Consider the following 18,835-nt stretch of genomic DNA (forward strand, 5'->3'; position numbering starts at 1 on the left):
GTAGAGATTCTCAAGGCGAAAAATAGAAAGGGAGAAAGCAAACCCAAGGCGATGGTTGTTGGAGTAGTGGAGGCCTGCACCCGGAGGTTCGACTGGATGTCGATAGGACAACAATGGGCACCTGAAATATAAGGCATAAATTTAAAGCACACCGCTTTCCATAACATCGGTACTGCCGGCATTCACCGCCCGAAGAGAAAAAAAAAAGACGGAAAGAATCTACAAGCTCCCCCAGGAAGCAAACACCATTAACGTCCCCATACACACCACTTTTTCACAATGGGTGTCGGTCGCCGTATGAAGAAGCAGGGCCCCCCGGCCCCGCTTGACGAGACAAAAATCACAATGCTCAAGAAACGCAAGGCTGGCGGGGCTGAGGCACCTCCGAAGCCTGCACCTGCAAAGCGTCGCAGATCTGATGCTGATGAGACTGTCTCGAAGAAGGAAGCCCCCAAGAAGAAGAAGGTCAATGGTGCTACTCCCAAGGCCGATTCAAAGGAATCTAAGAAGCAACCGTCCGCCACAAAGAAGGCCGTGCCTGTGCCTATGTCTGATGATGATGAGGATATGGAGGATGATGATGAGTTCGGTGATCTTGATGGGATCAGTGAAGGCTCAATGGATAGCGACGATCAGGTTGAAGGACTGTCCGACCTAGAGGATGATAACTCGGTTGTCGATTCTGACGAGGAAGGCCACACCCGTGGAGCCATGTTCTCCGACGACGAGGACTCCGATGCCGAAGAGAGATTGACCGCCGCAAACATCGAGGGTCTGTCGCGGAAGTTGGATGCCGAACAACAAGAGGAGGAGGAAGCTGCTGAGCAGGAAATGCAGGAAGCCGCTCTGCAGACCAACATCGCTGCACCCGATGTGTTCGCCGACCAAACCCAGCCGGGGCTCGCCCCCGATCTGCAGCTGCTTCGCCAGCGCATCACAGACACCATTCGAATTCTGGGTGACCTGAAGACCCTCGGCCTGCCTGGTAAGTCGCGTACCGACTATATCGATCTCCTGCTCGACGATATCTGCACGTACTACGGCTACACTCGATTCCTGGCTGAGAAGCTGTTCAACCTGTTCACCCCCAGGGAGGCCTTTGCCTTCTTCGAAGCTAACGAGACTCCTCGCCCTGTCGTTATCCGTACCAACACTCTGCGAACCAACCGACGCTCCCTCGCCCAGGCCCTCATCAACCGTGGTGTTGTCCTCGAGCCCGTTGGCAAATGGTCCAAGGTTGGCCTGCAAGTTTTCGAGTCTCCGGTTCCCCTGGGTGCCACCCCCGAGTACCTCGCTGGTCATTATATTCTCCAGGCTGCCTCTTCTTTCCTTCCTGTCATGGCTCTTGCTCCCCAGCCTAATGAGCGTGTCCTCGATATGGCCTCTGCCCCCGGTGGTAAGACAACATACATGTCTGCCCTGATGCGCAACACTGGCTGTGTTGTCGCGAACGATGCTAGCAAGCCTCGTGCGAAGGGTTTGATTGGTAACATTCACCGTCTCGGCTGCAAGAACACCATTGTGACGAACATGGATGCCCGCACAGCATTCCCCAAGGCCATGGGTGGCTTCGATCGTGTTTTGCTCGATGCTCCTTGCACCGGTACCGGTGTCATCTCGAAGGATCCCGGTGTCAAGACCTCCAAGAACGAGCGTGATTTCCTCGCCATTCCCCACATGCAGCGTCAGCTTCTTTTGGCTGCAATTGATTCCGTTGACCACGCCTCCAAGACCGGTGGATACATTGTCTACTCTACTTGCAGTGTGACAGTCGAAGAGAACGAGGCTGTTGTGCAGTACGTGCTTCGCAAGCGTCCCAATGTTAAGGTCGTGGACACCGGTCTTGGTAACTTCGGTAGCCCTGGATTCCTCAGCTATATGGGAAAGACTTTCGATCCGAAAATGGCGCTCACCCGCCGTTACTTCCCTCACCGCGAGAACGTTGATGGTTTCTATGTCTGCAAGCTGAAGAAGACTGCCGTGACCCCCGTGACCAAGTCGGATGATACTGAACCCCGTTCCAAGGGCTCCAAGAAGTCTCGTAGTGTTTCTTCGGCTGCCTCCACGGACGATGAGTCCATTGATAGGACCCCAATTGTTGATGAGAACGGACACGCCGCTGATTTCGAGGGTGGTGCTTTCAGCTCATTCGATGATCCCGAGGATGTCGAGCGCATCGCTCGTGCTGAGCGCAACCGTCTGCGTCGCAAGGGTGTCAACCCCAAGGGTGTTCTGAACAAGCCCAAGAAGAGCAAGGTAGAGGTGTCAGAGAAGACAACTGAAACGACAACGCCAAGTCAGGAAGAAGAGACCAAGACCGTTGCCTCGAAGAAGTCTACCAATGAGCCAAAGGGCGAGAAGAAGGCCGTGGCCAAGGAAGATAAGAAGCCCGCCAGCACGGAAAAGGAAGAGAAGAAGACTGCGAGCAAGGCCAAAGTCGAGAAGAAGGATAAGAAGTCGGCCAAGAAGGCCAGCAAATGATCAATGACTTGATCATGTATCGCTTGTGTATAATTCTTCATTTTTCGTTCTTCGGGCAAGTCAAAAGCATCATGTATTAGGTCCGGGACCCGGCGCATTGGATATATATACCTTTTGTTCAATTAAGATCAAACTGTGTTTAAATTAAAATAACAAAAAAAGAGTAAAAAGAAACAATTTGATGTAAGATGATTGTGCTAAATCAAAGATATTCAAATTATTCGAGTATGTAGTATGTGTATCAACAATCTAAATGTACCAGCAGTATATGAGTATGTGAGTATATATAAAATCAATCGCATCACTCCCCCACGTATCCTAAATCACCCTTCGCTGAAATCAATGGATGTAAGTGCCGAAAAGAAAAAAAAAAAAAGAAAAAAGAAAAACCAAGTTGGAAACATCCCGTCTATACTCCAATACTCTATGCCCGATATATCTTGATCACCTTCTTGACCTCTTTGCGGCACATTGGACACAGGCTCACAAGGTTCGCACAAGTCACGCAGGAACAAAGGTGACCACACTCGGCAAAGACTGCATCCATTTCCTCGGTGTAACAAATTTGACACAGATCCAACTCTGCGTCGGCCACCTCCCAGTAGCTAATGCCCTTGCCGTAGCGTTTGCCATCCTTGAAACCGCCGACATATCTGTTTCCTGTCGTCTTCTCGATGTAAGTACCCTGTCCATGACATACATCTTCAATCCAATCACCATCATATGAGTCTCCGGTGGGGTAATTTAGCTTGCCTCGGCCGTGGCGTCGGCCAAAGACGAAGTCGCCTTCGTATATCATGCCTGTGCTAGAGATGTGCTTGCCTCTACCATGGTGATAACCCTTTAAGAATTGACCACTGTAGTAGTCATTTGTGAAAGTGGCTTCGATGGTCTTAGTGCCAGTGAAGCCTTGGATTGGATGACCACGAGAATCGGCCCATAGGTACTGAACCAAACGGTCTGGACTGGTGAATAATCCCGACGAAGCAAGTCGAGTACGCCTGTCTTCATGTTAGAACCAAAGAACTAAACATTGTAAAACTAGATATATATGTACTTACTTGTCCTTGGTCAACTTATCCCCGACGATGAAACATGCTCCGTGCGGAGCCATCACATCATCGAAGCTGTCAGCAGGCGACACAGTAGTAACAGCAGCACCATCGACTCGTTTCCACATGAGGAAGTCTTGGCGAAGAGGCCTCTGTAAGTGCCGTCGGATAGACACTTTGACGTTGGCATCAAGCTTGGAGAAGAATGACCCCACGGTACGAAGCACTTGATTGTCCGCATCGAAGATTTGAATGAAGTAGTATGTATGGCCAACGGGCAACTTGACCTCAGGTTCAGTCTGTGTTTGAGGTGCCACTTCTCGTATAGAAGATTCAACTTCGGGATGTGATATAGGAGCGGAGCTTGTGGCTTCTGCTGACGGAGTTGCCGTAACAGCAGCCATGGCTTGTTGCTCATGGGCAGCGACAGCAGCGAACACCACTTCCTGTTCTGTCCTTTCAGTAGCATCGGCATCATTATCTAAAGACAATGTGGTTGATGGAGGCAGTGATCTATCATCAATGACAGAGTTCTCGGTATCCGACGCAGCATGATCCTCATGGGGAGAATTTCCCGACGAGCTAGCCACGGCGTCTCCTTCGGCCACAGACGATATATTTTCAGAAGCTTCGTGTATCGGATTGTCGATGACCAGGTCATCCGGCTTATCCTCTGAAGTGGCAACCGCAGGGGGTCTGGGATGGCGAAAAATTGAGCGTCCTCTGCTGGAGATTAGCGGGATGATGGTTACAAATGAATGTGAATGTAATAACGTACCCTCTGATATGGTTTCCATCCAGAACCGTACAGTGCCCAATGAAGGATCTAGTGGAACATTTAAATCCATAGCGCGATCAAACGCCAACGATGATCCAGACTGAGCAAATGAGTTCCCGATCTGCCAGAAACGAACCCGCTCGGGACCAATGGGATCAGAGCCTGAGGATTTCCATATAGCAATTCTTTTGCGTAGTTCTGCCAAACGTGATGAGCGGGGCAAGGTGATGTACATGACACTGTTTGCCGCTTTGGCCTGCGCCATAAGATCGTAGGAGTCAAACAGGCTAGTCAGCTGGTCATATTGGGGAAGCGAATAAATCTCAACTTGGACATCATCCGTGGACTTGTCACCAGTGTGGTACACGCCTGTTTCATGATATTGTTTCAAGGTCTCAGGAACTTCCCAAGGACCTTGGGGACCAGGCAAAAGCTCCGATATCATATCGCCGCGGATATACATTGCCACGACAGGCACGTCATGGCCCTTCTTGTGATCCACAGGCTGGGAAGGGTCCAGACCAAGGTGTGGACCCATGGCTGTTTTCTGAGTCAAGCACTCCACGCGGTTGTCACTACCATCGTCAAAGGCTAGCCATGTGGTACCCGGACCTGCTGGGCGAAGGATGCTAAAAAACTTGCCCGACGTGCGGCGCCCACGATGAACGATATACCCATAAAGAACATACTTGCTACCCTGGCCATCAACAACCCACGGAGCCAGATCCAGTTCCTCGTTCAGCTCCACTTTGTCGTACCGTAGTTGCCAACGTTTGGCCTTGTCCAGGGTATGACGGCCAAACTCTATATGGAGAATCGATGGAAGCGACCATCGACCGGGCTTAGCGCTCAAGTATCCACCAACGGCTTCGGAGGTAGACTTGGCTTGATCAACTGGTATGTAAAGTCGCGAGTTGAAGTCAGTCGGCAGCAGGTTCACAGTGGCTTCACCATCAGAAGGACTATGTATAACGGGACTGTCAAAGAGATGGGCGAATTGTTTGCCGGCATCGGTCCCCTTCAGCTCTAGCTCCAAGTTGCGACGCAGGCGCTCCCAAAATTCGGACACATCGCTCGAAAACTCATGCAGATTACGCAAAGTGCTCGTCACGCCGTCGGTATCGACATAGCTCGGGGAGAGTGTCTGGCAGCGAAGCTGCCATAGAAGCCTCTGAAGAGCATCACATAGAGGCTTCGGCCTAGCATGGGGATTGGTGAGATGTTCAAGTACGTCAATACCTTGAATGATCTTGCAAAATGGAGCAATGTGCAGCCACGAGGCAAGCCCGGCTACCTCTGGGCTGTGATTGATGATTGAGTCACCCAGAGGCCGGTAACCGGTCAAGGCCATGCTGTCCCAAGTTGGCTCGGAATCACTCGGGTGCCACCAGAGGGACTTGGTAGGGTCATTCACTACACGAATGTATGCATCAAACGAGAGTGTATCGTCGTTCAAGAGAGCACGGTGTTGACCTCGCCGGCGTGAATGGATTTGGTCCCATGGACCGTGGAAATATGTCCAACCCCAATCCAGGTTGTGAGCGTTGAATTGATGACAGGAAGACTGCATCCACCCAGTGCGTGGCTCTTGTGGGTTGTATACAATGACACCAACCTGTGCCGGCACACGCCAAGAGCCTGACGTTCCATGATCGGATTGGGAGTTGTTCCTGGTCGCAGGATATTGAGACTTATAGTTCTCAAACCACGTCGTCGAATCGTCCGTGGCTGCCATCTGTACTTGAATCTCTGGGGCACTATCATCCAGTGAGGCATCGGCTGCGCCCCGACGGACCGTAAATTCTGTCTTAGGAAGCTTGCCCTCTGGAGCAGGCATTGTGGCGGAGCATTCGAGGTAGACACTCAATGCATTGACATTGTTCCCCCGAGGGTAGAACTTGATTCGCCACCAATATCCCCCAACAAATGCTGGTGGGGAGCGAATGACTTTTTCATGATTGGGGTTCTCACGGGTGCCCCGAACGCCCTTGATCGTCCACGTAAGACGGGCCTTTTCAGTGGGAATGTATTCGGGATCTCCCAAATCCCGAAAGAAGTTAGTTTCCCAATATTTGTCTGTAACGGAGTTAGTAAATACTGTATGTTCTGTGGTTTTTGCTTGTACGGTTGACCTACGATCACTGGCACTGTAATCCGAATCGCCGCCGTCGATCTCTTTCATCTCGTCTTCATCTGGGATCGTTGTATCCTCCTCATACTCTGCCCAATATGCATGTTCCAGTCCTTCTAAGGGAAAAATTGGCACTGACTGAGGAGTTGAACGTGACGATTCGGGGGATTGGTTTAATGACTCGGTCTCTGTATTTGCTGTTCTCGTCGTATCCTCCTCCACTTCAGGCCCCGAGACTGGCGAATTTGGTAAAGGGTCCATGGCCTTCCAATTCGAAAATACCTCACTAATTCCAACGAATGTGCTTCAGCGATATATAAAGCGCAAGCAAGTTGTATCCTCCCAACTTGTCTTCGGGTATAAATATTGATAAGGGCTTATCGGATAAGAAGAAGGTTGCGGAGCCCTGGAGATGTGGAGCGAAGGGGTCCGGGAGATAGAGAAAGAAAAGGAAACGAATGAATAAATTACAGAATAAGGGGAAAAGAAGAAGAAGAGAAGAAAAAGTCGGGGAAAGGAGAAAAAAAAAAAAAAAAAAGAAAAGAAAAGAAATTGAAAAAGACGAAAAGAACGAAAAAGACAGAAAAAGACGAAAAAAGACGAAAAAGAAAAAAGAAAAACGAGTCCGGGGGAAGTTGCCGAGTGGGTCTTGGTATATACGATGGCCTAAGGCCTATGGACTATATGTATGGACTACCTAGGACCTAGGTATATATGCATATATGAATACATATACTACCTACGATATAGGTTTGAAGCCCTTTATGTTAGAGATCTATATTCTAACATTCAACTTATACATCTTGTACAGTGCTATAACTAACTATCGTACTTCTGAAGTCTAGCGGTGTGCCGATCCTGATCCCCACTCAGGGGAGAATATTCTTAACCTTGGAAATGCCAATTTTGGAACATTTGGTGGCGACTCGGCTCAATTTCTCCCCCTTTGCCACTGGCCTTGCCAACCCTGGTTATCGAGGGGGCCTCGGAAAACTGTTCTGTTCTTGAGGCATATCAGGCATATAGGCGTATCAGGCCGATCAACGTACCTACAACAATACCTGATGTACAAAGATCCACCGGTTGGTACAATGTACGGGAGCCAATCCTGTCTTGAAATAATTGCGCGATCAAAGACCCTTGATTGAGTCAAAACGGATCACTTTTCGGCGGTGAGTGACCCTGATTGGCTCTTTTTTAAAAAGGAAACCATTTCTACTCCGTAGACCGCGGGTTCTCGCATTCCTTGGCAATCAGTTCCGTCTTACCGAGACTCGAGGGATAAAGGTGAAAATCAATTCTAGGTCGATTCGGCACGGGCAAATGAAGCAGCCACAATCATAGGGAATACCGCCGTGGCCTCAGCATAGACCTAAAAAGAGAAAGGAAAAGTTAGCTTGGGCCTAACGAAATAGGAAATAGAACAATGGATCAACTCACCTTGACAGACTTGGCATCCGTCTTGATCTTGCCCCAGCTCACCGCTTCATCCGGCCGCGCACCCGCATCACTGCCATCGAACTCCTGCGCGGTATTCACATACACCGCATGCTCGGCCCCATTGCGCATCAGGCATGCATTGGCGATGTGGTGCTTGACGACCCCACCGCCCAAGATAATCATGCCGGCGCGGGTCGCCCGGACAGCCATGGTGTTGATTCGGCGCACATCATCCACAATATCCACCCGGAGTCGTTGCGGGGAAGATTTGTAGGTGTGGAAGTAAAGCATGTCACCTAGAGATCCATCCGTCAGGGCGGGACAGAATACCGGGATTCCATTCCGGGCCGCCCAGTACAGAACCGAATCCTCGTGGTCGATCTCACGACCCAGTCGTTCGGTGATGCGGCTTGGCGTCCAGTGAAGTTCGTCTTCCTCATCCCCAGTCTCCCGGGCCTTGATCTTTGCAGCCTCCTGCTCCTCCAACATTTTGTCCAAAATGGGCACCACCCAGTCCTCGAAAGCACAATAGTTATTGTTGGGTACAAGAAGGTTGCCAATACGGTTGAGGCCCTTGGCACGAAGTCCAGCACCGGGAGTCGAGAATGATCCGAGATATGTAGGGGCCAAACATTTGATCAGATCCTCCTCCACACCTCCAGCAGTGGTCACAATGGCGGATACATGGTTATGCTTCACCAAATAACGTAGGGTATCTCGAAGACCGGACGAAATCAAGTTCGATGTATAGCCGAGGAAGATGGTGGTTTTGTTTCCCGTTTCGGGATCACGGAAGGCGCGCTAACGGAAACATATCATCAGCCTTTAAGGACTCAAGGATTAAAAGATTGACAATTATATTCCAGGCCTACCATTTCATTGATGATTTGAGCAGCCTCCGCGATTGCACTACCCTGGAAACCAGTATGGGACAAGTTGTCCACCATTTCTGCGACGGTGATATCTCGTCCTTGAAACTTATCAAAATCCACCCCACTCACTACGTGAGATCCCTCTGGGACTGGTTGCGAGCTCTGGAGGACGGAGTCGGTCACCGAGGAGGGAACTGCCGAAAGCTGCTGGGCACTCATATTTGCGATGGATTGGGAAGGAAGGAAAGAAAAGAAAATAAAAAGAGGAAGGGTTGTAGAAAGTCTAGATAAATCCGCTCGAAATGGTCTAGCGAGATGAAAAGACAAGAAAATAAAGAAAAAATGATAGTTTTGTATGGCGTCGAAAGAGAGGGGCAGTTGATCTTTTCTTTTCTTTTTATTTTTTGATTCGGCGGGGGAACTTGCATCAGTCTGGGCCTTGGTGCCTTGGTGCCTTGTCTTGGTGCCTTGATTAGTTGGTGCCTTAATCTGTGCCTAAGGCATATATCTCTATACTACCATTCATTGTCTTGGAGATACTGGGTCTGCACGATTCAAGAATCTCCTAATCTCCTATGATATTTAACATCCTATTTCTACTACTCTATTTCTCTATTTTTCGATAACTATCTATACTTCTATATAAGTACATAAAGTACATATCTTCTTACACTTGGCCAACATCTTGGACATTCGATGTGAATAGAGTTTAGGGGGCACATCCCCACACTAAAGTTCAACTGAGTTAATGCCGAGCCCCTTGAAGTCTCACGAACTCACCTTCCAAAACATATTCCTAACATATTTCTACATATTTCTACATACTCCTCCTTGATCTCCCTTCCTCTATTTCTCGATCCCCCCAGATCACTCTTGTGTTGCATAACATCCGGCGCAAGGAGCCCGCACGATTTCGCCGATCTTGTCAACGTGCTAGTGCTAGTGTTTCCTATTTTCCACGTTCAATCTCCTTATCTTGACGGATCTGTCAGTCTTTCAAAACTTGAATGATCCATTCGATCTGATCTGACAAGACTCAAACCCAGCAATCCAGAAAAGGAAGAAAAACAAAAACAAAAAAAAAAAAACAAAAAACAAAAAAAACCTGCCTTCGTGATATTCACCTGAACAAGACTACGCCTTACCCGATCAGGTATCCGTGCTCTTCAATTCTTCATATGGTCCGTGCATTGCTTGTCACGTGCAGACCCTCCCGAGTGTTCGTTCTCCATCTTTAAGTATGTGATGGATTCTTCATACCAGCTGCCTTGGGCTCATTTGCACTGTAATTGATCGTGCTGGAGCGCTAACCAGTCTATAGCTTCATGATAGCATGACGCGATAATGTCCTCCCGATTTCCCCCATCGTCCGGGTTCAATTCCCGTGACCGTTCTCCACAACGATTTGGAGACCGTCGCCCCCCCGGTCGGTCCCCGTGGTCCTGACGACGGACCTGCACCATTTGGTAGAGATCCACCGCGTGGTCCTCGGGCTCTTGTTGATTCCCCTCGTGGTGGCCATTTTGGTGGCCGTGGTAGGGGTTATGGCCGTGGTGACTTTCGTGACCGAGACCCACGGGACCGCGACCGAGATCGTGACTTTCGAGATAACCGCGATGGCCCACCATTTCGCCGAGATATGGACCGGGACTGGGTTCGACGCGACCGTGATTTCGACCATCGAGACAATCGGATTGGGTTTGGCCGAGGCCGCTCAAGATCACCGACACGCGACTTCCGAGATATAAGGGAGCCCCCAGGCCGCGATTTTGATCTGGTTCGGATGCGACGCAACTCGAGGGATAGTATTATATCCGCATCTTCGGGAGGCCCAGAAGGCCCCCCTCCTAATGGTGGCCATATACACCGTGGAGGCATGCGAGGGCGCGGTCGCGGAGATTGGGAAGGAGGCCGCGGTCGTGGTCGTCCACCCTTCCTCGATGATCGTGATCTTTTCCGTCGCCGCAGTCGATCCCGCGAACCGTGGCGTGGACGTGATCGGATGGTGGATCGCGATAGAGATCGAGACACGGACCGGGATCGTGTATTAGATCGCGATCGCATGATGGACCGAGATCGTGACCGAGACCTTCCACGTCCGAGAGATCGAGATCGAGAATTGGATCGCGACTTGGACCGTCGAGATCGCTTTGACCGTCGCGAAGATTGGGACAACCGACGACCCGATCGCGAGGACCGTGATCGCCCGGTGGACTTTTGGAAACGAGACCGCCCCCCCAAGTCGTGCAGATAGCCGCGCAGCCAGCGGTTCAACCACGTCCTCACATCCTCCTACAGCTCCCGGCCCTGGACCTGCACCCGCCCCAGCAGATCGCCTGTCTGACCATCCCCAAGTGGATCATGGTCGAAAGCCTTCGACCATCCCCAGCACTACGGCTCTGGAACCTATGCGAGACTCCGAGCGAAATGACCCTGTCGCTGTTCGAAGTAGTGCTGTTCGAAGTAGCGTTGTTCGACCTGATACTGTTCGACCTGATGCTACTCGACCTGATGCTACTCGACCTGATGCTACTCGACCTGATGCTACTCGACTTGATGCTGTTCGACCTGATGCTGTTCGACCTGATGCTATTCGACCTGATGCTCGACTGGATTCTCCTCGGCTGGATGCCGTTCGCCATAGTGCTCCTCGACCGGATGCTGTTCGATCTGATGCTCGACTGGATTCTCCACGGCTGGATGCCGTTCGCCATAGTGCTCCTCGACCTGATGCTCCTCGACCTGATGCTGTTCGATCTGATGCTACTCGACCTGAAGCTGTTCGACCTGATGCTCGACTGAATTCTCCTCGGCTGGATGCCGTTCGCCATAGTGCTCCTCGCCCGGATGCTGTTCGATCTGATGCTCGACTGGATTCTCCACGGCTGGATGCCGTTCGCCATAGTGCTCCTCGACTGGATGCTGCTCGACCTGATGCTAGACCGGATGCTCCCCGACTGCACGCCGTCCACCCTAATGCTATGAAGAGTCCCGGACCTACTATTCGGAACTCACCACCTCCAGCCGCCCCCCAGGTACCTGCCTTTGGCTCGGTGACTACCCCCATCACGAATGCCTCCGCAAATAAAGATTCTTCAGACCAACGCACGGAGCAAAATTCTACTTTCCCCACAGAGCGAGACCACTATGAAGTCTCGCAACGCCAGCCAGCAGCCCAACCTCCTACAGGACCCAAGGCAGAAAGGACAGAGATCATACAGCCTCTTGAGCCTCGCAGCCGCGTTGAAGGACCTCGGGAGGCTGGAAAACTGCAAGTTGCGCCTCCTCGTCTCTCTAAACCGTCTATCAATTTCCCTGATGTATCACCACCCACTGCTCCAGCTGCAATGACTCGACCAGACTCTGGGGTAGGGCCGAACGAAGGATTTGGGACAGGGAGGTCGAATTCACTCACCTCTTCCCCCACTTTCGCACGAATTCCACCGCCTGCCCCACGCGCATTATCCCGTGAGCCCTCGGTGTCGCCTCGGATGAAATCGTCTAACATTCCAACTGGCCCTCGAGCATTGCAATGGAAGGCTCCCTCCCCGCGTGGCCGTAAAGGCAGTAAGCAATGGGTGCGACCTGGCTACGGCCGCACACCTTCTCTTCCTAATGCACCGCCGAAACAAGAGGCCATTGATGAGAGCGAAGGCGTTTCCCCTGCCAATGAGCCCACACGCTCTCTATTAACATCTGAGATAGACGAGCCTGAGAGTGGCGAAATCCCCCCCATGAACCTGTGAGAGAACCCTCACCTGTTTCCCCATCATTGAACCTCCCACTCCGGCGTAGCTTATCGGCCGTCGACATTAAAACAAGCGATGTCAATGAGCCCTCTGAGCAGGGCGGCATTGATAAACCTGCCTTGATTCCAGACTTCGAGGGTTCAAGTGACGAGGAAGATGGGGAGAATATTGTTTTCACCCAGGAGTATCTTGATGAAAGAAAGCGGATCTTCGAAAAGGATATGGAATCACTCCGAGCAGAATTGCCTCCATCACCGTTGGAAGATTCGGCTATCGTCGCTCCTTTGATTAAAATCCAACTACTTGGCATGCTAGCCAACGAACAGACGGTTGATCATCCCCCCGAACCGCTCGCCGACCAAGTGTTAGATCGACCAGTGGATCCTTTGCCTTCAGTAGAGGATGAAGTGTTAGCCAATCATCCAAGCACCGAACGAGTGGTCTCTTTTGCTTCTACACTCCCAGAGCGCGAACCAGAGCCAATTGTGGAAACTATCATTCCCCCCGTCATACCTCCTGACGAGGTTACTGTTGAAAGTCTTCCATTCTTGCGCTCAGGTCCGCCAACGCCTATCTCAGATATGGATGTATACCATGAGAACATTGCAACCCAAAATCATCTCAGAGACACGTTCAGCACAGAACTTTCAAAGGTCCAAGCGGAAGCTTTCAGGAAAAACGCACTCCTTAGGGATGAGTATGTGTCTCACTACAAGCTCTGGCGAATGGCTATTTGGGAGCTCGATCGTATGAAGGACAAAAAGTCCGTGACCCCTGGTCCAGCTTCTCTCCCAGTGTCCACGGCTCCAACTACCCCGGCGCCTATGCCAGAAGGTCGCGAAGGTCGCGAAGGTCGTCGATACAAAGGAAATAGCGAGCTCGATTTTCTCAATGCTTTGAAGGCCTCTGAAATCTCCGCTCAAGAAGAGATTGAACGTCGACGAATCAAGATGGCTACTGCTCGGCCTGATTTGGACCGTGAAGCAATTATTCCCAATATGCTCGAACCGCGGGAGGTAAAGGCTCGCATCTACAAAGATGTGAACAACACCATTGAGTGTAATAGGGCTCTGGATGTCTTCGGCTTTGTGCCGCCCCCTAATGACTTCACCCCAGAGGAGCATATCATCTTCACAGACGCCTTCATGGCCCATCCAAAACGGTGGGGCAAGATTGCCGAATCTCTGCCTGGTCGAAATTTCCAGCAGTGTATCGTACACTATTACCTCACCAAGGAGGAGATTAAGTACAAAGCCAAGCTCAACCAGCGCTGGAGTAAGCGGGGCAAGGGGCCTCGAAAGGGTCCACGACCGAAGTCCAACGCCCTCATCGCAGACTTGGGTGTGGTGAAACCTGACTTCGTTGGCGAGGAGGAGCCGCCGGCTGTCACAGACACCGGTCGTCCACGACGTGCAGCCGCGCCCACTTTCGGGGATTCCGCCGAGGCAGAGAGCGCGCCAATTGGCCGTCGGGGCCAGCTTAGCAAGGACAGTGAGCCAGTGGAAAGATCGTCGGCTCGGCGTGGTGGACGGGGCGGAGGTACTCGCGGTGGACGGCGCGTGAAGACCACTGCTCAACCGGACCCGAAGGCCCAGGTGGCAATGCCACAGGGTGATCTGCCCCCGATTGTACCGGCAGCACCACTTCATCCTGGAAGCGAGATGGAATTAGTCCCAGATCATATCTTGGAAGGGTACGAGGCCAGGGAACGAGAGCGTTCCGAAAAAGAATCCTTAACGCCAATGCCACGGGGCAGGGTGGGACGCGGGCGAGCGAAAGAAGGAGTTTATGTCTTTGAGTCTACTGAAGTTGAACCGCCTATGGCAGCTAAACAGCTTGAGACGGGGTATGGCTCCTTGCAACCAACGAGTTACTGGTCTGTACCGGAGCAGCGCGATTTCCCAGCCTTGCTGGGTCATTTTGGTCGTGATTTCGAGGGTATCTCGGCCTGGATGAAGACCAAGACAACGGTGATGGTATGTATTAGGTCTTATTGTCCCGTGTTTTATTTTACTCTTCCCGCTTTTCCATGGTTGCGTTTGGCGACTAACCGGCTAACATGCATGATACAGGTCAAAAACTTCTATCAACGCCGCCTCGATTCGGGTCAGAAAGACTTTGAGTTGATTGCAACGGACGCAGAGGAGAAAAAGGCTCGCGGTGAAACCACAGGACCGCTTCCTGTTCCAAGTGTTGCGCCAAAGCGACGATACGAGGCAACTCCGTCTTCTATTATTCCTCGTCCACTGGCTCCTCATGGGGACCCTATGACCGAGATTGATGAAATACGATTCCCTAAAGGCAAGCCTGTTGGTCTCTCCCCGCAGCCTATGTCCCTGCATGGACGACCTCCGTCCGACAAGGACCGGAACATCGGTCGCTACCAGCCACTCGCACAAGCTTCCGCTGCTTCACCAGTGCCCTCTACCGCAACTCTAATTGAAGAGTCGACTCGCGCGATTCGCGCGCAGGGGGGACCATCCCACCGCATCCAAGGGGGCCCACGCCTTGGGTATTTTACAGAGGAAAGACGAGACTCTTCGGCGCTGTCCCATGCCACGTCTCGTTCGCAAGAACTACCGATTTCGTCGCGCCATCCTGGCTCCATGCCACCGGATATGACACGAATGGAACCTTTGTCTGCACAGGCCTACATCCCCACACAGCAGCCAACTTCTCTCCTTTCATCGACCCACTCACGCCACCCCAGCTTAACACACAGCCCCTGGCTCGCCAACCCAGCAGCTCAGACCGGAACTCGACATCTCGTCTGTTCACCGCGATCCTTTTTCCCAAAGACCCTATTACTCGCTCGCAGGCCAACCCATGGGTCTAGCCCAATCGCCTCGCCCTGGGTTGTCACCAGTGAAGGATGTCCCTCGCCCGAGTGCTACTCCCGCCCCAGACGCAACTCGTCAGGTGCCTGCCAAACGGTCTAACATTATGAGCATCCTCAATGATGAACCTGAAGAGCCTCAGCCGCGCAAAAGATTTGCCGGCGAGCAGGCTCCATCTGCCACTGGCGCAGCCCCAGGCATAAATCCAAGGCCCATATACCAGGCTAGCGGACCCCCTCGCCATGAAGACACTCTTATGCCAGGTATGCCGCAAAAGCCTTCTAGTTACGCGCAGCAAACCCAATATCAGCCATCGTCTCGCTACTCGGAGTATCCTGGCTATGGCCCCCCTCATGGTGGCTCGGGCACGTCAGCCAATAATGACTGGATGGCACGGTTTGATCCACGGGCGCAACAAACTCCACCGCAGCCTCAAGCCCAATCCCTGCCACCACAGCAGCAGCAGCAGCAGCAGCAACGCGGCCGTCAGGGTTCTTATTCATCTTACGCGGCAACCCCGAGCCAATCTTCCTTGACAAATCTTTCCGCGCCATCCCCAGCGCCGACTCCCCCGCCAACAAACGCCTCTCAACGATCGGCTTACCCCAACGTTTTCTCTCAAGTCTCTGCTCAACCACACATGGCCTCTGGCTCCCGAGATATGACCTCGCAACCGACTTCCTATCGACAAGTATCACCTGGCCCGCGTTCTAGTATGGCATATGGATCGCGACAAGACCCACCAACGCCAGCGCAGTCTTCGGCTAGCCTGTATGGTATGCATCCGCGTCAGTCCGCAACGCCGAATCCAGTCCAACAACACAGCTATCAACAACATGTGCAAACCATGGTCAGTGGGTCACATCAGCTGCAATCCCACCGCTCAACACCTGTCAACTTACCCAATGCTCCTTCGCAGTACGGGCACAACACTCCTCCTCCCCAGTCCCAGGCTGGCCGGTCAATGGCATCGCTGGCGAGCCTCGGTCGTTCATACACTCCTCCATCGGGTCTACACCCCTCTATGAGCGGAGGCACCATGGGGAGCTATGCTCCCCAGTCATCCGTGCCTGGATCGATACCACCACTTCACCAACGACCCCCAGGGTCGCTTGGTGACACTGTCTCCACCCCGACACATCACCGTGTCTACAGCCATGGGTCGGCTCAAGGTGGGCTACCGCCGCCTTCGCAACCTCCTCGCTAGGGTCTGGGGCTCGATTGATTTGAATGAACTTCATGTGGAGTGTAAGACGCTAATGGGTTCGATTGTACATTAATTTGTCGTCTTTGTGTTTCTTTCTCTTGTTTAGCGTCCTGGCGTCTTTGCCAGCGAGGATATTCATTTGATCATGGTTTATATGTATAACTAGATGAATGATTTTATGTGTCAAACCTTGATTTAATGAATCTGTACAAGTTGTAGTGGTTAACCTAATATCTGTCAACAAGGTCACTCGCGTAGTAGGCATTGAAGTCTTGAATCTTTGGGATATAGACAGTTGTAAACCAATCAGAATCATTTTAAGCTTTTAGCCGATTTAGTACTTCCGAGTTCCGGCCCACCACATTTTGCTTCAGATCTGAGAAGGCGAAATGCGTCGATGACTACAGTTGAAGGGGAGGTGTATTTGTAAGCTGCCTCGGGATCGCGCGGATGTCTTGAAGCTTTATTAAAAGCTCTGTAGCTCGACTCCAATTTCCTCTCATACACTTATCCAGGACATTGGGACGTTAGGGAACGCTACGCAACATGCCGAACATGAAAGAAGCTTTAGTGCGCAAGGGACTGAGTGTCGAGATCGTCGACACACCGGTTCCAACGCCCCGTGCCGACGAGGTCCTGATTAAGGTCGTCGTTAGCGGGACGAATCCTAAGGATTGGTACGTCTTATGTCTTACCTATCACTTACTTCTTGAGTTAGTCAGGGTAAACAGAGTCCGCATGCTAACTACAGCTGACTAGGAAACTCCCCGAATGGCTTGACAAACCCGGCAACCAAGGCGACGACATCGCCGGCACCGTTGAAGCCGTCGGCGGAAATGTGTTCGAGTTCAAGAAGGGAGACCGGGTGATGGCGTTCCATGAGATGACGACTTCTGGTGGGAGTTTTGCAGAATATGCAATTTCGTGGCAGCATACGACTGTGCATATCCCGAGGAGTGTTTCATCTGAGCGTAAGATCTCCATTCATAAAATTGTTAACTGGGGTCAAGGATGTCACTGACAGCAAGCAGAAGCAGCAACGATTCCGCTAGCGGCGTTGACGTCGGTGGCTGGTCTTTTCCACCACCTTGCCCTGCCGGAGCCGTGGCGGCCTGCTACGGAGAAGATACCACTAGTTATCTATGGTGGAGCGTCAGCGATCGGTGCTTATGCTATTCAGCTTGCTCGGCGTAGTAATGTTCATCCTATCATTGCTGTCGCTGGTAAGGGTGCTCCGTTCGTTGAGGGGCTTATTGATCGATCTAAGGGTGACACTATCGTTGATTACCGGAAGGGTGACGAGGCTGTGATCTCGGGGATCAAGGAGGCTCTCGGCTCGTCCAAGTTGTATCATAGTTATGACTGTGTCAGCGAGGGATCAAGCTTCATCAACCTGGGCAAGGTTGTTGCCCTTGGTGGGAAGCTCGTTACGGTTAATCCTGTGAGGGAGTATCCTGGTGTTCCGGATAACATTAACTTGATCAAGAACAATGTGGGTTGCGTGCATCAGGACCAGAAGGACCTGGGATATGTCTACTTCAGATACCTTGCCAAGGGGCTGCTGGACGGCTGGTTCAAGCCTCATCCACATGAGGTGGTTCCTGGTGGACTCAAGGGCTTGGAGAAGGCTCTGACGAATCTAAAGGATGGGAAGGCCAGCGCAACGAAGTATGTGGTACACATCTAAGACTCCTGAACTTTACTCTTTATGATGTTTATTCAAGTTGGCAGCCATTCAAGTTGGCAGCCAGAATGTATATAGCGTTATGAATGTGATACGATGTAATTTGATACTCAAATCACTAATTGCTACTTTATTTCATATTACTCTTTCGTAGCTACAATAACTATCAGGAGCAGTGCCGGTGGCATCCGAGGCATAGGCAACGCCTCTGCCACAGAACACGCTTCTAGGTCTATATCCTCCTACGTAAACTCTGTCTCGGGCAGATCACCCGCCGACCATCAAAATAAGTCTCCGACACCCGATCCACGGTTCAGCCTTACTGGCCTCATAAGACCCGCAAAGAATTCCATGGAAGACCAAACTCTGGCTCGACGAAACACACGCACCAATTCTCGAACGATGACAGGAAAGGGCCTATTTAAGTCTGTTGTGGAGCTCAAGTGGGGTCTGTAAGCATCTATCTTTTTCTGCAGAATTTGGAGCCCTTGCCCCTGTGCCACACTGATACTCACTTTGAGGGCCAGTAACCAGGGTTACATTCCTACTTCTTACCGATTAGCTCACCACCCTTTCTCACCGCGTACGAATTAGATCACCGCCT

The 18,835-nt window shown here is 51.5% G+C and overlaps 5 protein-coding genes across 5 annotated transcripts; 3 read left to right on the plus strand and 2 right to left on the minus strand.

Annotated features, from left to right (window-relative positions):
• Positions 1–279: 279 nt before the first annotated feature.
• On the plus strand, positions 280–2,481 carry N7516_001902 (rRNA (cytosine-C5-)-methyltransferase NOP2; the record flags this gene model as incomplete). The annotated part of the gene is made up of 1 exon (XM_057214622.1): positions 280–2,481. One exon carries the CDS (start codon positions 280–282, stop codon positions 2,479–2,481), a length of 2,202 nt encoding a protein of 733 aa, XP_057076505.1.
• A 424-nt stretch (positions 2,482–2,905) lies between these two features.
• On the minus strand, positions 2,906–6,703 carry N7516_001903 (putative MATH and UCH domain protein; the record flags this gene model as incomplete). Its single annotated transcript, XM_057214623.1, has 3 exons — positions 2,906–3,482; positions 3,543–6,387; positions 6,448–6,703. The coding sequence occupies 3 exons, from the start codon at positions 6,701–6,703 to the stop codon at positions 2,906–2,908; spliced, it is 3,678 nt and encodes a 1,225-aa protein (XP_057076506.1).
• Positions 6,704–7,742: 1,039 nt separating this feature from the next.
• N7516_001904 (deoxyhypusine synthase) lies at positions 7,743–8,973 on the minus strand (the record flags this gene model as incomplete). Its single annotated transcript, XM_057214624.1, has 3 exons — positions 7,743–7,814; positions 7,883–8,683; positions 8,755–8,973. 3 exons carry the CDS (start codon positions 8,971–8,973, stop codon positions 7,743–7,745), a joined length of 1,092 nt encoding a protein of 363 aa, XP_057076507.1.
• A 1,420-nt stretch (positions 8,974–10,393) lies between these two features.
• On the plus strand, positions 10,394–16,547 carry N7516_001905 (MYB DNA-binding domain protein; the record flags this gene model as incomplete). The annotated part of the gene is made up of 7 exons (XM_057214625.1): positions 10,394–10,952; positions 10,997–11,534; positions 11,588–12,496; positions 12,550–14,479; positions 14,576–15,015; positions 15,078–15,271; positions 15,322–16,547. 7 exons carry the CDS (start codon positions 10,394–10,396, stop codon positions 16,545–16,547), a joined length of 5,796 nt encoding a protein of 1,931 aa, XP_057076508.1.
• A 546-nt stretch (positions 16,548–17,093) lies between these two features.
• N7516_001906 (zinc-binding alcohol dehydrogenase family protein) lies at positions 17,094–18,687 on the plus strand (the record flags this gene model as incomplete). Its single annotated transcript, XM_057214626.1, has 4 exons — positions 17,094–17,224; positions 17,307–17,518; positions 17,579–18,215; positions 18,408–18,687. The coding sequence occupies 4 exons, from the start codon at positions 17,094–17,096 to the stop codon at positions 18,685–18,687; spliced, it is 1,260 nt and encodes a 419-aa protein (XP_057076509.1).
• Between the last annotated feature and the right edge of the window lie 148 nt (positions 18,688–18,835).

The sequence above is a fragment of the Penicillium verrucosum genome (genome assembly GCF_028828655.1).
Source record: "Penicillium verrucosum strain IBT 35672 chromosome Unknown utg000001l_segment0_segment0, whole genome shotgun sequence".
In the NCBI taxonomy this organism is placed as follows: Eukaryota; Fungi; Ascomycota; class Eurotiomycetes; order Eurotiales; family Aspergillaceae; genus Penicillium; species Penicillium verrucosum.